This window comes from Helianthus annuus, chromosome 12, assembly GCF_002127325.2.
Source record: "Helianthus annuus cultivar XRQ/B chromosome 12, HanXRQr2.0-SUNRISE, whole genome shotgun sequence".
Taxonomy (NCBI): Eukaryota; Viridiplantae; Streptophyta; class Magnoliopsida; order Asterales; family Asteraceae; genus Helianthus; species Helianthus annuus.
Genome location: NC_035444.2, coordinates 27,014,833 through 27,034,597, shown reverse-complemented (window position 1 = coordinate 27,034,597; position 19,765 = coordinate 27,014,833). Strand labels below are relative to the sequence as shown.

Genomic DNA, 19,765 nt, shown 5'->3' with positions numbered 1-19,765 from the left:
TCGCGGGTATGGGTCGGGTATGGGATTAGGTGATACCCGACCCGATTACCCGAGACCACATACCCGTTTACCCGAACTTTTTAATTTATATTTTTATTTTCCATTAATCCTTATCTTTTAGTGATTTATTTTAGTATGCTCATAGTGTGAAAAATAAATTTTCTTTTAGTATAGGTAGTTGATAATAGTATTTATATTTTGTACGTTGCGAATTATATACATATAAGTGTATAAGTATTATAAATTTATTATAAAACTTATATGTATGTAATGTACATTTTAAATTTATAATAGTTGTGCATAAATAAAATTATATAATAATTATAATAGTAAAATATGTATTTGGAAATCCCAACGTATATCTTTTAACAAACAAATGAGTCCTGATACCCGCAGGGTATACTCGACCCATTACCATCCCTAGCAAAAACTTTGACAATGCATATCCCTTTACAAAATATGTGTACAATCTCCACTAAAAAGAACGTAGAAGTATTTGTCTTGGTCATGTTATGTTATCCAAAAACTACAGGAATCCGATTGTTAAGACACGTACAACGTCAAAGCTCCCACGCGTGCAAAAACCAACAATCCATAAAACATACTCTGTATTTTCTGTCTTTGATAAGACACGCGACTTGAAATCACAGAATGTTATTTAGATAAATGCAAACACAAGTGACTTAATGATTTGCTTGGTTTGGCTCCTCAAGCGTAATCCACTAGTTAAAAAAACCCATTAGAAAACTTTAAAAACACATAACGTAGTCACTTTTTTTTCTTCATCCCATAAACTTCTTTTAGCCTTGTGGATAACATTTAATATATATAGTATTGTACATGAGGTTATCCCTTGTCGTTTCACGCTCTTTCACTCCACATTACTGTCACGTCATAAAATAAATGTCACCTAACCTAACTGAGACATCACCACCCCCACTTTCCATCACTTTCTTTCACAAACACCTACTACGGTTTCACCCCCTTTCACTACCCACTACCCAATAAAATAATACTACTTTTAAAAAGTTAAAAAAAAGTTGTGATTGGTTAAGAAACGCAAGGACCCCACCACACAACACAAGCCCCCATTTCCCCTCCACGCTTGCTCCAACCCTGCCCCTTGCTCGGTGTTTCTCGCTCTCATTGCCGCCTGGATGGGGCGTTAATCGATAATATACAGTCTAAGCAATACGTCAGATCTCTCTCAAGACTTATTACAAAAAATCATTAAAAGTTTTTCTCATGTCATCAAACCACCTTTGAGAAGCAAGAACAAGTTACCAAATTCATCTCATCCAACATCTAAACCGACTTACTAAAGTCAAATTGGATCTTTATAAGTTAAGAACACAAAACCACCTTTCTCCTTTGACCATACAAGTAGAGTCTTGAAACTTTTTCACAACATTTAAAGAAAGAAAAATGTGACAGAAATGTAAAAGAAGAAAAGAGAGAGAATAAAGCAAATAAAGCATATTATTATCGGATATTCACTAAATAATAAAATAAATAAAATAGAGAATAATGAAAAATCAACGGTGTGTTTACACACAGTTAAAACATACAGACGACAAATACAACATGTTACGTCGCTTTTAAATCGTCTTTGGCTTCGTCATTCTCTTTATCTAATAAAACCTGTCCCTCTTCTCTCTCTCTCTCTCTCTGGACCATCGTACTTTTCTTCTCTTTCTCTCTCCTACCAATATATACGTACACGTTCTTTATATCTATATATACCCCCCCTCACAGATTATTCAAGAAAATCTTTATTTTACACCAAATTTTAAACACGAAAGTACCCAGTTGCCCTTTTTTCCTGATTAATCATACCCATCTCCAGTTCTCCCTAATTTATTCAAATCATCATAAAAGTTTTCTTTTTTACAGAGATCAGACGGCTCTTGATCGCTTTCTTTCTTCAATCTTGCGGCTAGGGCTTCTTAATCTTTGTGTAATAATCAATAACTGTTTCTCTCTCTCTCTCTCTCTCTCCTGATTATAATCTGTTTCTGTTGTACATGTATGTCCGTGTGTACTTTCAATGACTATGTGTACCTTGTTTTCCATTTTCACACACTCTGTGTTATTATCTGTTGTTTAATTTATGTTTTTATATTGATTTCTGATATGGGTTTTTAATCTTGTGTGGAAATTTGTTGTAAAGCTTGTGTCTTTAGTGGTTTGTTTGAGAATCAATGGGTGTAAAGATTGGAATCAAGATTGTGGGTTGGCTCTTGAATTATGTTGTGAAATTCATATGTTGTGGAAACAAATTGTTTGATTTGTGCAGAGGATTGAAAGTAATATTGAATTGCTGGTTTTGAGAACATTAATACTACTACTTTGCATTAAATGTTTTTGTTGGTTGTAGGCCCTATTGAACTCACAAAGATCAAAAGGTAATAAAGCCCGTGACTGTTACATGCCTTTATTTCGAAATTAAATGCTTATTTCAAGATTTTATTTATTGGAGCATTTGGATCATTAATGGTTTGATTACAACATGTTCATGTTATCTTTTTTGTGATTTGCATTAGTTTACTTAATTTGTGATCTTGGCGGTATAGACGACTTAAAATCGCGCTAGATGATCGGTTTTGGCGTATAATTCACTCTTTGTTTGGTGATGAGATATAATTTTGGGTTTTTTTAATTAATTACTTTCGTGTTTTTCATTTGTAGTGAAAAGGAACAGTTTCATGGAGGCTAATGGTCATAGGAGAGGAAGGAGACATAATAATGCCGGTCAACATAATGGTGAAGTGAGCACATTGACTACTGTGGATGAATTTGACCCATGGACAGCTTGGGCTTACAAGCCCCGTACGATTACATTATTATTCATCGGTGCATGCTTTCTTATGTAAGTTTTGTTTAAATCACATGGTAAACGCGATAATTTCCGTTATTAACTTGATTGTTGTTACCATATAGTCAACATTATTTGTAGTCATATCATCCAACATTAGAAAGAACTTGTAGGGTGACCTTTAAAGGAACTTAGTCTTATATAATGTAATTTTTGTTTAATTATGTATTTTTATATGCGCTTATTAGAAAGAACTTGTAGAGTGACCTTCAAAGGAACTTAGTCTTATATTATGTTTTTTTTTGTTTAATTATGTTTTTTTTGTTTAGAGTAAATTACTTTTTTAGTCCCTGTGTTTTAGTGGTTTTAACCACTTGAGTCCAAAATCAAAAAGTTTAACGCCCCGAGTCCCTAGCCATTTATTTTATAACGTTTTGAGTCCAATTTTTTTCATTTTATAACGATTTGAGTCCAAAAAATTGGACTCAAAAGGTTAAAATTTGGACTCAAAATGACTCAAATGGTTAAAGAAAATGCTTATAGGGACTCAGGTCGTTAAACTTTTTGCTTTTGGACTCAACTAGTTAAAACTACTAAAACACAGGGACTCAAAAAGTAATTTACCCTTTTGTTTAATTATGTATTTTTATATGCGCTTTTGGAATGAGATTGCAGTTGGGCGAGTGGAGCGCTTGATCCTGAAGGTAGTTCATCGGCTGATATTGTAACATCAGTCAAAAGGTTGGCATCTTTTTTGCATGAATTTAGTGATCGACATTTTTTAATGTATGTTTCTTTTTTAAAGGGGTATATGGGCAATGATTGCGGTTTTTCTGACTTATTGTTTGTTGCAAGCTCCTTCTACGTAAGTTCTAATAACATTATACTTTCGATTACTTTATACATATCAATGTTAATGATTTATGTGATCTTTATTTTTTTTTTTAATTCTATCATGCTAATCGAACTTCGTAGTTAAAAGGGTACTTTGGGCATTTTCAATCTCATGCAAGACATAATATTTCATTTTTATGGTCTTGCAGGTTACTAATTAGGCCGCATCCTGCAATTTGGCGTCTAGTTCATGGGATGGCTGTTATCTACCTCGTTGCTCTAACATTTTTGCTATTTCAGGTTGTTTTTTAATATGTTTTATATTATTTTGTTTAAGAAGGTTCAATGGTTGTTTGTATGTCGGGAGTCGATGATTACTAACATTTGTTTCGTTCACTATTTTTTTTTTCAGACTCGTGACAATGCTAGGCAGTTTATGAAGTATCTTCACCCTGATCTTGGAGTTGGTAACATATTTTTGGTTATATATGTATTTGAACTGTTTTTTTTTTATATAAATTAATTCATTGGCTTGACTTTATTTTTATTATTATTTTCTTAGAACTTCCGGAGAGATCATACGGTGTGGATTGTCGACTTTACGTTCCTGAAAATCCAACTAGCAGGTTTATAAATGTTTATGTATGATTTCTTCTTTCACAACCTTTTTTATTTCTTTTTTATGTCGTCTTATAGCATACATGATACATATTTAACAAAATTATAATTTATATTAAGTCATTGCACTCGGTTTTATTGAACATTCTCTTTGACTTTAAATGTCAAAATTATATTTAACAAAATTATAATTTATATTTGTTCTTCGACAGTGTACCGGAAAAAAAATAAAGTTATACGATAGTAAAAAGTGAACGTTTTGAAACTAAAAAAGAAAAACGCATCCATTTCAATCTTCTATATGGAAAGTACAAAATCTAAATTACCAAAAGTCAAAGTTGAACTCCTTTTTGGACCGAATTTGCTTTACCAGCCACTAATTTGCTTTGTGTTTTGCAGGAGACACTTTTTGATGAATTTGTTCCGGCTCATATATTCGGGTGGTGGGGAAAAGCAATAATGATTCGTAATCAACCCCTTTTGTGGGTATTATCAATTGGATTTGAGTTAATGGAGGTTAGACAGTGAACGCGTTATACTTGAAATAAGTCTGTTTAATATGGGTCAAAGCAGACCAGGTTGGGTTGTGTTGACCCGCAAACACTTTTTTGTCACTTTAAATAACTAACGTGTTAAAATTATGATTACAAAAAAAAATATAATTACAATCTTTGAAGGTTGAATAATGTAAATGGGTCGACTTCAGACAACTTTCAACCCGTTCCTCTTTTACCTATTTTGTTCATTTGACCCTTTTTTGAGTCAAACCCGAATCTGTTCATGCGTGAGTAAATGGGTCGAAATTGCCACCACTACTCGTTTGTGTCTTTGTGACCCGTGGGTTTGAGTCACGAGAACGACCTTTTTGTTTTTATGTTCTTTTCACCATCCCTAGAAAAGTTTGATTTCCTTTCTCTTTTTCTTTTTCAAGTTTAATATATATATATATATATATATTTAAAGGTTGCTTTTATTTTCCAGCTAACTTTTCGCCATATGTTGCCAAATTTCAATGAGTGCTGGTGGGATAGCATTGTTCTTGATATATTAATCTGCAATTGGTTCGGTAAGTAATCGAGCATACAAGGAAAAGTAATTTGCATTAAAATTGATTACAATTATTTTTATCGTAGCATGGAGGTAATTTGCATTGGTAATATTAATTTTGTTCACATTGTAGGTATTTGGGCAGGAATGCATACCGTTCGTTATTTTGACGGTAAAACATACGAGTGGGTTGGAATAAGCCGTCAACCGAATATACTAGGAAAAGTAAGCTCATCTTTTCATGCATTTGATTAAAAAGTTAAAGTCAAAGAAGTCAAACTTTGACTCCTTTTTGTGTAAAAGTAGTAATATGTTATAGATTATAATTGATCTTTTGGTTAGTGTGCATTTCTTTGTCATTAAATATAAAAAGCATGCTTACCGTACTAATTATAGTGATTTGGACATTGGACATTGTCTTTTTGGCAGGTAAAGCGAACGTTGAGCCAATTTACGCCCGCACATTGGGACAAAGATGAGTGGAACCCACTTCTTGGCCCGTGGCGGTTCATTCAAGTGTTTAGTCTTTGCGTAGTGTTCTTAACCGTTGAACTCAATACCTTTTTCCTCAAGTTTTGCCTTTGGGTCCCACCTCGAAACCCGATCATTGTTTATAGATTGGTCCTTTGGTGGCTCATTGCGATCCCCACAATTCGAGAGTACAATTCTTACCTACAAGACCGGTAATCCACTCATTATCTTCATGTTTAATTTGACCCATTTGACATGTTTATGATATAACACAACCCAAATTGACCCGTTCTTTACTAGTAAATGGGTCAAAAATGCCACCTGTAAATCGTAAAGAGGTGCCATATATGTGTGGCTTCTAACTTTTTTACGGTGATATATGTTCAGAAAACCGGTGAAAAAGGTGGGAGCTTTTTGTTGGCTTTCACTTGCCATCTGCATCATTGAACTCCTAATTTGTATCAAGTTTGGACATGGTGAGTTTCGTTTGCATATTTTGACTTTTTAAGGTCAAATTTCATACTTCCGGAGTTCTATATTTAATAGAACCATCTAAAAATTAGCACCAACGTTGTCGTACTTATAGCATTGTGACCAAATCTAATTGAATTAAACAAATTATGAAAAGATAAACACGAAGAATACCAATTATGAAAAAAAATCAAACTGTCGAGTTTGACCTTAAAAAGGTCAAACATCAACTATTTGCATCCTGTTAAATGATGGTTTAACGTTTAATGTTTAGGTTTATTTCCGACTCCTATGCCAAGATGGTTGGTGATTATGTGGACATCTGCGGGCGTGATCTTTTCGATGTTCTTGATGTTGTGGACGTGGCAATCTCATAGAACTCGAAGAAGAAAGCGCGAGTGAAGTTTTGAATTATTCAGCATTCTTTGATTCATTGGTGTTAGATTTTGTAAATGCTAATTCCTTGAAAATGTAAATGCTTATAATTGAGGGATAAATTATCCTTTTGACTTTTTTTGGGTGAAAAGTGAGACCAAATTAGACCAGAAAGGTCAAAAAATCCAAATTTCCAATAATGTTGTTGGTATTATAAGCTTGATTGAAAAATGAAAAGTTGAAATGATATTTAAACGTCATTTCTTGTTTATCATCTTTTATTTCACGAATGGATTCGTGTGGTTGTCATGTTAGGATTATGAGATTCATTTGCGATCGGAACTGATCCGTATTATCAACACATATAAAGATATGTGTGGTGGTAGTGGGGATGAATTTGGTATTGAGTATGATCATATTAATATGTTTTAACATCTGTGACATATTTATAAATCTAGTAGATCATTGATTCCTAAAGATTATGTTGTTCTAAGCATCTATAGGTATGAATGTTGGTATGTTCAAAACAAAAGTTCTATGCAATAGTTATTCTAAACATACATAGTTAAGCGCAATATGTAGCACATTATCATAACGGATGATGACGCTTAAACCATATTAGTTAATACGATATGGTCATGACCTATATACAACATATATTGTCAATGTCATAGTACTATTATGTGGTAGGTTGAGCAATTTCTTACCGATTATGGGTTTCAGTTTTGATATCTTTGATACTAGTATCTGCTCCAATACAGAAAAAAAAAATACTAATTGGTTTTGGTATTTGTACGATACTTTTGCACTACCGGTACCAATTGGTACAGTATTCGGCTTGTGTTTTTCATTTTTGGTTTCGGTATTTTTTATGCGGGTACCGTACCGATCTCATCGCTAGTAAAAAGGCAAAGATCTCTTTTAGGAAGAGTTCTAGTTTCAGGGTCGCGGCCGTCAGGATAACCCACCCTGGTTCAAGCTAAGTCATGAGTTGAAGATGAGTGATTCTCGATGAAATTAGCGAATCCATTAATGCCTGCCTGATTACAAGTGAAATTAGCTAATCATATGCCTTAAGCGTAGTTAACAAGCACTAACTAACAAAAGATGCACAATCAAAAAGAGGTATAATCATGAACTCTTGAGATTGTGTGTGGTGTGCAAGATTGGAGACAGCTGATCATCTTCTTGCCTCATGCAATTTTGCAAAGGGTCATAATTTAGATTGGTCCCTTTGAGGTAGTGGTGCACAAATCGGGTTTTCTGAATACCCGGTTCCGGGTATGGAACCGGGTTTGGGTACGATCGGGTTCTACAAAATCAGGGTATTGACAATACCCGGGTCGGGTTTTATATAAAAAATGTATACCCTATATACTCGGGTTTGGGTAGGGTTCGGGTCGGGTTTTCTAATACCCGGGTATTATAATACCCTATTTTCGGGTTCGGGTAGAGTCGGGTATGGATCGGGTTGGGTTCGGGTGATAAATCATAGAAATATAAAATGCAAAACCTTTTTATTTCATAAAACATAGAAATACCTAACACCTAAATAATCATTGAACCGGATCGAATAAGATGATGAAGATAGATAGCTTCGAATAACTTGATCGTCTTCGTTTATTGTTCGTCATCAAAGACCCATTTTATAGGGTATAGAGAATTAGAGATACAATGTAAACCAAACAAATAATCATAATACACTTTTTAACAGCTATATAGCCGTTACCAAGGTACAAAACTTGAAAAAACACAAAAAAACGAAAAAACCTGAACAGGGTATTGGGAAACCGAACCAGGTATTGAAAAAACCTGGTTCCGGGTTCGGGTTGAAACCGGGTACTCGTAAAACCCGGGTTGAAAACGTTTATAAAAAAACCCGGTTCCGGGTTCGGGTTTTATAACAGAAATGCATACCCAACCCCTACCCTATGGGTAGGGTCGGGTTCGGGTATAAAAAACCCGGGCTTTATAATTACCCGGTTCCGGGTTCTATTTTCGGGTCCGGGTCCAGATTCGGGTTTTGTGTGTACCACTACTTTGAGGTATATATCTCCAAAATATACAAGGCAATAGTGATTTGTACTATATTTTGATCTAGCAACTTACTAGTTTCCCGTCTTTTTTAACAAATTCTCCACCATTAAAAAACAAGCACCTATGGTTAGAACTAACTTATAAATATTTTATTTTTATTTTTAAAAGATAAAATTTCACCATGTGGGAAGCAATTTCCTATTAATCAGGATGATCACTAGTAATGGTCCAACTTTTGCTACCAAACACTGAAGACAGACCACACAAAAAGAACTAAACCATTTCTAGCTATTTACTATTTTCCCCAAACATTATCATGATCTCTTCACATTCCACTCATTCCAGTTTGACCAGTTTTTCTAAAAATTTGAAGCCAAGCCATAACTACAGTTTCAAGCAACGACAAACCAAATCGACTAAGACGTCTACCAATTCGGTTTCAACAATCTTAACTAACCTTTTACAAAATCATTAGTTTGTCCTAAAAAAATTAATGATAAAATGGTTTATGGTTGTAACATATATACAGCATATTCTAGAAATGAAAAGGAATGTACTTAATAATAATACGAAAGGCTTTGTTGCAAATTTCATACCAGGCCAAACCGTCATCACACCGTGAAAAAACTTGCTTTAGTTTGGCCGGTCCAGTTGGTTTCTAACAGTTTTCAAACACCCCCAACTCAAAACGGTAAACAAAAAGCCAATCTCCGGCAAGAAAAAAATGCTTTGACACAAGCGAGGAAAGTAAATTCAAATACAACTTCTTGACAAAAAAAAAAATAATAATCAAACATGGCAACTGATTCCAGATGTTGACCATCATCAAAGGTGCTTTTTTTATAATCAACCAAAAGATTCCTGCAATATCATATTGGAATTAGTAACTGGTTACAAAGAGACATCATGTAACACAAAATGCCAAAAAATATTAAGACAAACCTTCAATTCCAGCTCTACAAGACCTTGATAATTAACATCAGTTTCTTTAGCTTTTATCATGACATTTGTACTTATTGTCCCACCTTTTTCTGCATTCAAATTACTAATCAAACTACAAATATATCCTATATTCCAAACGCAACACAACAAAAACAAATAATAGATGAGGTAGATAATATATTGAAAGGTAAATCAAAAGTCTGTAAAACCATTAAAAATGGAACTAAAATCAGCAGAACTAGAGGTTGTATATTTTTAATCATGTAATATACATATACATATAGGGTTGGAAGCCATCACTTTTTTCCATATTTTTAATGATGTAATATACATATACATATATACACATACTACATGTGTAGCATCTTACATCACATACGCGTGTGATAAACGGGACAAAATTAAAAGGTATGTTAACAAATTAGTTTGATGGTTTTTTATGCGCATAAAATACACGTCTGTAAAATTATATAGAGCACAAAATGTAGAAAATAAGAGACATTGACCAAGAAATTAAACGATTCAATTTTTTTCTTTTTGTTTTCGCAATAACTTAGGGTCCGGTAATGACCCTCGCCCTACACACACATATGATTACTTATTAAAAAGTAGTCAAATACACAAGGCCACACAAGTGCCGAATTAGATATATCGAGAAGTACCTGACAATGAGTTGATAGAGGTCAACATCAGGTGTAGGTGCCACCGTTTGAATCACATTCCTACAAACATAAAAAGGTTAACACATGTTATTCATCAGATATACAGATAAGTAAACATTATAGTGTATCTCGTTAAGAAACTATAAGGATCTTTTGACAAACATCACATACCTTGAGAACCAGGTGTTTGACCACCACGACCAGTGCGTCCACCACGAGTTCGACCACGCACAGCCCTTCCACGACCCCTGGCGACAGGCGGCAAAGGTTGCGCGCCCGCCATTCTCTGCAGAGACCGTTGCCTTGCTCTTTCATTCAAATTAATAGTGGTGGATCCTGTATCAACAACTGGCTCCTCTGGTGTGGGCCCCGCTGATGTGGGGACCACACTGCTAACGCTGCTATCTTGATTTCCAACACTGGCTGACGGCTCAGTCATAGCAGAAGTCTTCGATGGTTTCTCGGGTACAGGAACAGCAGTTGTTGCGGGAACATGATCAATGGCAGCCTCTTCAGCGGTGGAACCTGCTTCATCATTCCCGTCATTAGGTAGCTGCTTATCAGTTGAACTCTCGGGAGTCGTTTCTTCTACTTCGATTTCACCTTCTTCGGTTTTATCTTCGTTGTCCTCCATTGTTAACAGCGGAGAACTCACCTCCAAATCTCCTAGGGTTTCGGTTTCTTCAATCATGTCTTCTTCAGCTGGCATAGGTGACGGTGATCTCGCCTGATCGGTTTCCATTTCTCCCTCTTCGGGCTCGCTTCCTCCTTCACCAGTAACCGCCTGTGATTGTGTGTGCTCCACCTCAGTAACATTACGTTGTTCTTCAGTTTCCGTTTTGTTCACATTCTCTTCACCATCATCCTCAACTGCCTGCTCATCACCAACAGTTTCTACCTCCTCATCCTCTTTAGTGTTTTGAAGTTCATCTCCAACAGGGGACTCTTCGGTGACGGTTTCAGGAACCTCACCGCCGTCATGTGGTGGTTCTGACGCTTTGGATTTCTTAACTTGAGGTGGTGCCACGTCAGCAACGCTGGTGTCACGCACATGTGATCCCGGTCCCTCTGAAGTAGAGGGACGTTTGCGTACAGATGACAGAACGTTTGCGTCAGCAGCTTCCGACATATCCATATCACGCTTCGGTTGCTCGGGCTTTGCGATACGAGGCCTGACTAACCTCCTCGCAACTTTACGCGGTTCAACTTTCGGTTTCGATACAGCCGGCGCCTTTGCAGTTGCACTCTCTTCTGCCGGTATCATAGCAGTCGTAGTAGTAGTAACCACCTCGCTTGTGGCGGTTCGTGATGGTACAGGTACAGTTGACTCAATCGGTGGTGTATCTGTAGCCGTAACAGTTCCAAATTCACCGGAAACGTGATGTGCTGCCATCTGTTCGAAATTTTCTACAGCAGCATGACAGGCGGCTGCCACATCATCAAACCAGTCACCCTCATTCTTCAGCTTTTCAACTTCGTCTACGAGAGTTTTTAACGCGTGTTTGTGTTTCTCCAAGTCGTCTGTCAGCTTTAATCTTTCCTCACCGATACCCTTTTCGGTCTTTTGATTCTTTGACTTTTCACTCCGGATTTCGTCTTTTCCCTTTTTAACCTCGTCGCGTAGCCTGTCAACGGTTTTCTCCAGCATCTGTATCCGTGTATCTTTTTCTTCTTTTTCTCTAGACTCGTCTCGAAGCTTTTCAACGGTTTTTTCGAGCATCTGAATACGTGCATCTTTCTCTTCACCCGAACTGTCTACATTGCTTCTTTTCACTTGATTCGAATCAACTAACTCTTTCGAAAGTTCTTGATTCTTCTTCAATGTTTCCTCCTTCTCTTTAGCCAAATTCTCGCACCTACGTTTCAACTGATAAATAAGTCTCTTCTGTTTGTCGACTTCGGATTTTAGCGAACTCTCGGTTTGCACAACGGTATTAATTTTCGACTCTCTTTCGTCTATTTCCACTTTGCTTCTTGCAAGATCCTGCTCCAACCGCACTATCACCAGTTGTTTTTCGGAAACAAGTTTCTTAATCTCCTCCAACTGTCCGTCTTTATCCGACAATTTCACATTCATCTGTTGGAATTCCGCTCGCATTCGAACGTATTCTTCGGGATCCATATCTTTAAATTTGTCAACCAGCTCACCGATTCTCGTTTCTAGATCTTTTTGGTTTTTCTTATACGTTTCTGTCTCTCTCTTACACGCTTCCACCTCATTCTGCCTTTGAACAAGCAAACCGTTAAGATTCTCAACTTCGATATTCGCATTATGGTTTGACTGACGAAGTTTTTGACATTCATCGAAATTGTGACGGTTTTCTTCTCGAAGCTGTACATTACTTTCTCTAAGCAGATTCATTTCTCTAACTTGAACCTGTAACGCTTTAAACTCTTCCTCTGTAAAATGAACCGCTCGAGAATTTTCTCGCTCGGCTCGAAGTAACGCTTGAGCTTCTGATTCAGCCTTCATCGCACCTTCAAGCTGTGACTGTAACCGTAGCTTTTCCTGCTTTAACAACGAAATCTCAGTCTCCGCAATCTCTTTCGACCGCCTTAAATACTTCACCACATTCTGTAATCCACCGTCATCAGACGATTGTGCACCCGAACCCTGACTCTTTTCCGCCAGTTTAATGTGTAACGCCTCGAGTTGATCAAGCAAGATTTTGTTCTGTTCGTTAATTTCATCGAACTTTTTCTCCGCTTTATCTTTGGACTGTACTAGAACCATCTTTTCGGTCTCCCACTTGCTTTTTAGCTCATCGTTTTCGGCTTTGAGAATGTCGAATACCCTTTGGAGTTCCGAAGCTTTTTCTTTAATCGAGGCGAGTTCTTGTGATGTTTTGGTCAACTCCTGAATTGTATCGGACTGCAAGATAACCTGTCGCTCATAATTGTCTTGAGCGGTACGCCATCTTTGATGCTCTTTCTCCAAATCGTCTTTCATTGCCGACAACTGCGACTCTAAAGCCTCGACATGCAACGTTTTTGCCGTACATTCTTCTTTCAATTTTGAAATCTCAGACCACGAAGAAGCAAGAGCTTGTTCTTGCGATACGGCAGCAGAAGCTGCTTCTTTTTCCTTTGAATGATAACCGTCTTGAAGCTGATTAACCTGCGCTTTTAACGACTCGATTTCGTCTTCCAACGATTTCTTCACCTTTTCCGCCTCCGATTTAAACTGCTCGTGTCGAACTTCCATTTCTTTTAACGCAGCTTCGTTTACCTGTGCTAATCGCTTATACTGCAACATGTGTTCTTTGTCGGATTGAGCCTCTACTCTCAGTTTCTCAATCTCTTCCTTTAACGCGAACATTTCGTTGGTAGTTGAGGGGATAAGCGCGTTCGCATTCTCGTCGTTTCCTACAACACCCTTGAGTTTCTCAAACTGAGATAAACGTTCTTCGGCAGCAGAAGCACGAGCATTAGCATCCGAAACCGCACGTAAAGCATCAACTAACTCTTTACCCATTTCCTCGATTCTTTGCATTGACCCTCGCATAGCTGATTCATGCTCCAGTGTGAGTTTACGAATATTATCACGTTCTTGTTGAAGCTCTTTTTTAGCCTCGGCCCAATCCCGTTCGGTTCTTTTAACGTAATCTTCTTGGCTCAAACGATCAGCACTTCTAGATTCTTCTCGCACTTCTTCAGCGCTCTGAATCGTGTTCAAAGTAGCCTGCAATTGATGAACTCTTTCCGACATAACACGCACCTCCTCGAACGCTCGTTTTTCAGAATTTACTAATATTTCTTTCTCACGTCTTAAAACTGATACCTCCATGTTTAGCTTGCGTGACATGTCTTCCGCAATATGCAATGATTCAGAAGCTTCGCGAATCTTCTTTTGGTAATCAACTATTAACTGTGAGAACTCAACGTTTCTTGCTATAACACCGTTCATTTCTTCCCGTTGACGATCAAAATCTTTCATAAATCTATCGAGTTTATCATGAGCAAAAGTCGCCTCTAAAGTCGACTTGTCACGCTGGGCCTTCAACGTAATGATCTCGCTTCTTAACCCCGTCATCTCCTCTTCTAGAACCTTTATACGTTCATACGCTTGTTCATGTGCCCGTTTCGAAGAATCATCGTGAGAACTTACAAGAAGAAGTGGAAGATTGTTTCGTACGTCAACTGGTTCGGGATCGGAAGATTGCAGTTGAGGAACCTGACGTTTATGTTCTTCTTCGTATAATCGCTTGTACATAGCAACGGAAGTATGAAGCGATTCAATCATATGTGTTTGTTCTTCTGCTCTAGCTAATATTGCCTCAACTTTAGAAGCGGTTTCTTTAGATTGTTTTTGAAACTCTTTCTCGAAATTCTCCTTCATCTCGGCTTCTTTCCTCTCGATCTGCTCGGTAAGAAGACGAACTATCCCCCGAAGCTGTACATTCTGCTCAACTAATCCATTTATATCCTTAAAAGTCAACATACGGTCAGAGAAAACACTGTCAGAATCCAAACCAACATCCATCTGGTCTTCAACAGCTGAATCATCATAATTAACAGATCCACAACGAAGCTGTATGTCACGACATTCCTTCAGTAACACCGTCACCTGTTTCTGAAGATCAACATTTTCCTTTTGGGCTATATTGTAATCCCGCTCGTGTTTTTTTAACTCCGCCTTTAGCTCCTGAACCGTTCTCTCGAGAACAGTTTGTTCCGAAAGCGAATGCTGCAACTTTTCATTCAGCATATCATACGATTCGACCATTCTTTCGTGTTCTGCACGTTCGTCCAATATGACCTCAGCTTTCTCTTCGATTTCATGCAAAACACGTTCCAAAATCGACTGTGAATGTTTTCTTCCCAATTGCTCGTGTCTAAAAGCATCAATCGCTTCTTGGTATTTTTCATACATTTTAACTAAACTCCAACCGTCGCGAAGAAGCGATGCAGCTAACGCAGTCCCCGAAATACCTGCCGGAATACTCGGAACGAGCATAAGATTATTATTATTATCTTCATTTGTGTTGTTCACATCATATGATTTTGTGTTGTAACTGCTCATCTGCAACAAATTAAGCTGGTCCGAATTTCGGTAATTTTCCAAATCTGCGTCACACTTCGCAAGTTTTTCTTTCAGCTGTGAAACTTCGTTCTCGAATTGTTTTCTAGCAGACGTTTCTTTCTCGATTTTTTCTTTATAATCCTTTTCGACTTGACTAGCATGCGTCTCGAGAGCCTTGATAACGCCTTCAAGCTCACCGGCCTTTTTGGACCACTCGTCTGCACTCTCTTTGTAAAGCTCGACGAGTTTGTTCACAGTGGACAGCTCAGATGACAGCTGTTCCTCGGTGGCTGCAGCCGTATCTTTCGATGAACAGAGTTCGTTCTGTAAAGCTTCAAGTTTCGACTCGAGTTCTTTGATTCTATCGTCCTTCCACTTCAACGTGTTACACGTATCGTTGTACTTTCTCTCAATGTCAGCAAGCTTAGAAGACATATCCGCTTCTAGTTCGTTATGCGTCTTTCTTAGCTCCAACGAGCTGTTGACTTTGGTAGTCAACTCATCGTTAAGCCAAAGATTATGTCTCTCGACTAACTCCTTCTCTTGAGTCAAACGAGCCAAAGAAGCGTGAATCCGTGCATGCTCCGCTTCCAATTCACTAATACGAGATTCTTTAGAAGAAGCAGTGTCAGTCAAGGCAACAATCTTGTCGAGATAACCCTTGATGCTGGAATTCTTCTCGTTAATCTCCAAATCCTTATGTTCGATCAGCTGCAGCAATTGACTTTTTGACTTTTGTAGCTCTGAAACTTCCAGTGACAGCCGCTCAATCTCACCATCTTTGCCAATCTACCAAAATAAACACCAATCAATCAACATATTTACTTGATTAAAATAACAAATTTCTAATTCATTGTGTCAATTAGGGGTGTTGTCTGGGTTTTTAATCAGGTTTCGGGTTATTAAGGTTTTTATGTTATTGGAATCCTATTTTCCTACCCGTAACACGACAAAAACAAAACATCATGTTCACAACAAAAACAAAACACATGGGTTAAAAACTATACTTAACTGTTGATTATGTATGCATATGTATAATTGGAAATTTTTTATGTAAATTCAGATCAGGTTAACCTAATTAACATTATTATTCGAGTCGCTTCTCAGGTTTAGACTAAAACCCACCCCTGGTGTCAAGTATATATAAACTAAAAACGTCAAGTAAAATAAACACCAAACCAAACTATATCAACCAATCATATAAACTAAAAAGAAAACTTCAAATCAATTCAACCAAACCTTTTTATTTGCTCGAATAACCAATGAAACAAAACATCATGTTCACAACAAAAACAAAACGTACAGGTTAAAACTACACTTTTCTGTTGATTGTATATGTATACGTGTAACTGGAACCATAGTTGTCAAAAGCGAGCGCCTTGTGCGCCTAGGCGCAATTTCTAGGCGAGGCGCATCAATTGCGCTTTTCTCCAAGCAATGGTTCAGGCGCATTTCCGGTGAGATTCTCAGATTCCGGCGAGATTTTGGCGAAAGTTCTGCACATTCCGGCTAACTTCTGGTGGTGAAAGAAGTAGATTTACTCTGGTGGATAAATTATGTGATGTTGCAGATTGCCGGAGGCTAGAGTAGCAGGTTAGTGAAGGAGATAGTGAGAGGAAGAAGAGAGATGGAACGGGGTGGGGTAGACAGGAAAATAAAAAGGCAGACTTTTTAAATAGTGTTTATTCATGTGCCTTGGTAAAAAGTAGCTACTGTTCTTTGTCTAATATTAATATGTGAACAGTGACTTATCACAAAAGAGTGACTGGGTTGCAGAGAAAAGAAAGTGCAGAGCTGAAGGATTTCTATATTTGTTTTATCATCTTTTAAATGAATTGTGTTTAATTCATACTTATTAAAGGCGCGAAGCGCACTCTAGGCGCATTAGCTCCGATTAGGGCCTAGGCGATAGGCGCAAAAAAAGCGTGGGCCCGAGAAAAAAAAAAGCGCACTTAAATAAAAAAATAAAAAAGTTCATTAAGGGAATAAAGTACTCAAAACCAAAACAATAATGTGACAACAGAATTCAGAATTAAATCAGAGAACAAAAACTAGAACTTAGAGAACTAATTCAGAATTAACTAATTAAAAATAAATACTGGAAAATACAGAACTAAATCAGAGAACAAAAAACTGCTGTTAATGTATTTAGGATAAGAGTAACTTGCTAGCTCTGTTGTATTTGTTTGCCGGATTCTAATGAAAGTTTTTTAGCCGTGCAAAAAAATAGGATAAAAGTAGCTACCCATATATTTAGGATATGCAGTTTCTGTGAGTAGTAATGATTAATTCAGCATACCGAATTCAAATATAAACAGTTGCCAATAGTCCTACAAATACTGCAGATAATGAGGAATTTACAAATAAAAAAAAAAGATTAATTATCAATGCGCTCAAAACACCTAGGAAGTAGGAGCGCATTCAACTCGCTTCGCCCAGAAATATCGCTTAGGCGCCAAAAGCGACCGCTTTTGATAACTATGGTTTAATTTTAAATGAATTATGTCATAGGTTTTTTTTTCAGGCATACTAGATTGCAAAATGAAGGCATATAATATATTATATATTTATATAAGTTAGGACACAGCTACTCGGTTAAGAGTTTCTTTTACACTAATTTTTTTTTTTGGGTTTTAAATTCGCTATTTTCACTAATTATCTTAAAGGTTTTAAATTGTTAGATGCTAGTTAGATGATTTTAATGTCTAATTATATCAGTTTTAAAAATAGATTTGGAGATTAACAATATCTATAAAACTAATATAATTATGTAACATTATATATATAAATATATATATTCATTTTAGTGCGCTTTTTTTTCTCGGGCCCGCGCTTTTTTTGCGCTTTGCGCCTAGGCCCTAGGCGAGGCATATGCGCCTTGAGTGCGCCTAGCGACTTTGATAACTATGACTGGAACTTTTTTATGTAAACTCGGATCAGGTTAACCTGATTAACATTTTCATTCGAATCGATTTTCGGTTTCCGGTAAATAACCCAGCCTTAGTAGTGTCAATTATATCAATTAACCCTAGATCCACAAAACAGTACAAGTAGCCAAACAGAAAAAACATAATGAGCAAATAATAAAGTCAATTAGGATAGCTACAACTGAAGCATCAACTAACAGAAAAAAACATGATGAGTAAATAATAAAATGCAAAGAGATTGTGCAAATGTTGTTTTAGGGGTGTTGAAGAATGGTTAAAACCGTTTACACCGACCTAAATCGAGCAGTTCAGACTGGTTAGGAGTGAACCAGTCGATTTCACGGATCAAATTACTTAATTAGAATAAAATTTTACTAAATTATCGCCTCAATTAAACCTAGATTCATATAACAGTACAAGTATCCAATTAAAACAGTTACAATTGAAGCATCAACTAGCAGAAAAACATAATAATCAAAGAAAAAACAGAAAAAGGATAAAAGACAATACCGATTGAAGATAAATCTGGTGCTTATCCGCTTGAATCTGAGCGACTTCAGAGACACGTTCTTCGAGAGTCGAACTGAGTTGCGCGTGTTGCGATTGAAGCGTGACAAATTCCGATTTGAGCGAAACATACTTCTGTTCGAGAATCGAACAGGTTTGTTCGGCGGTTATGGAAGAGGCATCGTGTTGAGCTTTTTCAGTTTCGAGTTGATTGTAGAGTTGTTTGATGTATGCGTCGGCTTTTTGTGAGATTAGAGATGCGTCGTGAGAGCAGCGGGCGTATTCTTCGTCGGAGATGAATAACGGCATCTTCTCCGGTGGAGATTGATTGTTTTTGGTGATGAAGATCGGGAAAGATCATGCAGAATGGGAGGAGATTGTGGAAACCCTAACCCTAGAATGAAGAGGAGAAAAGGGGAAAGGGATATATGAGGGGGTTTTGGAGGGAGAGAAGCGTGCCCAAAGAGTTCGAAGTTTGTTGTCTATAAATTGTTGAAATTGAGATATATCGGCTGGTTTGGACCGGATGGAAATGAATTGATTCGGTTTAGAGTTTACGATTTGAAACCAGGAGATTGTAATCGTTTGTATAGAGGTAGGTCGGCTAAGATGGAATGAACTGATTCGGTTTAAATAGCAAAACTAAGTTTTTTAAAAACTACGTCCATAAATCTTGAGGTCGTAACATCACTATGCATGACCCTTTGAACTCAACTAAGTAGGTCCATTGGCGCCAGAAAACCGAAAGTATCAAAAGCAAATGGGATAAACACGTGTTAGTTGTCAATGTACGCTTTCTTGTGTTACAATTTTTAACTTCTCAAAAATCCCCTTTTCAATACAGTTTAGAAGTCATTATATAAAAGGACTTGCAGCACTTGTCAAAGAGTATAAAATAACTTATTAGCTTTTATAAAGTCAATAAGTTAAATGGATGTCCAAAATAAGCAATCTCAAAGACCCTCATCCTTTGCGGCTTCAAAAAGACTCAAGAATGCTACATAAGCTAAAAACGCCCTAAGAATATCCATTTTGG

The 19,765-nt window shown here is 37.0% G+C and overlaps 2 protein-coding genes across 4 annotated transcripts; one reads left to right on the top strand and one right to left on the bottom strand.

The window, feature by feature from the left end:
• The first annotated feature begins 1,685 nt into the window (after nt 1-1,685).
• Nucleotides 1,686-6,891, top strand: LOC110904860 (CDP-diacylglycerol--serine O-phosphatidyltransferase 1). Of its 2 annotated transcripts, none has more exons than XM_022150735.2 (13): nt 1,686-1,957; nt 2,689-2,869; nt 3,491-3,556; nt 3,621-3,680; nt 3,859-3,949; nt 4,062-4,116; nt 4,212-4,291; nt 4,667-4,783; nt 5,249-5,333; nt 5,448-5,539; nt 5,744-5,997; nt 6,173-6,261; nt 6,531-6,891. In XM_022150735.2, exons 2-13 carry the CDS (start codon nt 2,706-2,708, stop codon nt 6,656-6,658), a joined length of 1,281 nt encoding a protein of 426 aa, XP_022006427.1. In that variant the 5' UTR covers nt 1,686-1,957; nt 2,689-2,705; the 3' UTR covers nt 6,659-6,891. The 2 variants fall into 2 exon arrangements, with proteins under 2 accessions (XP_022006427.1, XP_035836754.1); XM_035980861.1 differs by lacking the exon at nt 1,686-1,957 and adding an exon at nt 2,129-2,405.
• A 2,347-nt stretch (nt 6,892-9,238) lies between these two features.
• On the bottom strand, nt 9,239-19,275 carry LOC110904861 (nuclear-pore anchor). Of its 2 annotated transcripts, none has more exons than XM_022150738.2 (5): nt 18,733-19,275; nt 10,444-16,084; nt 10,273-10,332; nt 9,611-9,713; nt 9,239-9,529 (listed from the first exon to the last, which is right to left on the bottom strand). In XM_022150738.2, the coding sequence occupies exons 1-3, from the start codon at nt 19,036-19,038 to the stop codon at nt 10,325-10,327; spliced, it is 5,955 nt and encodes a 1,984-aa protein (XP_022006430.1). In that variant the 5' UTR covers nt 19,039-19,275; the 3' UTR covers nt 9,239-9,529; nt 9,611-9,713; nt 10,273-10,324. The 2 variants fall into 2 exon arrangements, with proteins under 2 accessions (XP_022006430.1, XP_022006429.1); XM_022150737.2 differs by having other exon boundaries at nt 9,611-9,699; nt 18,733-19,274.
• Between the last annotated feature and the right edge of the window lie 490 nt (nt 19,276-19,765).

Coding starts and splice junctions, on each gene's coding strand:
- LOC110904860 (XM_022150735.2), top strand. CDS start 2,706: ATGGAGGCTAATGGTCATAGGAGAGGAAGGAGACATAATAATGCCGGT. Junction 4,117..4,211: donor TCACCCTGATCTTGGAGTTG/GTAACATATTTT, acceptor TTATTTTCTTAG/AACTTCCGGAGAGATCATAC. Junction 4,784..5,248: donor TTGGATTTGAGTTAATGGAG/GTTAGACAGTGA, acceptor TTTATTTTCCAG/CTAACTTTTCGCCATATGTT.
- LOC110904861 (XM_022150738.2), bottom strand. CDS start 19,038: ATGCCGTTATTCATCTCCGACGAAGAATACGCCCGCTGCTCTCACGAC. Junction 16,085..18,732: donor ACCAGATTTATCTTCAATCG/GTATTGTCTTTT, acceptor TTATTTTGGTAG/ATTGGCAAAGATGGTGAGAT.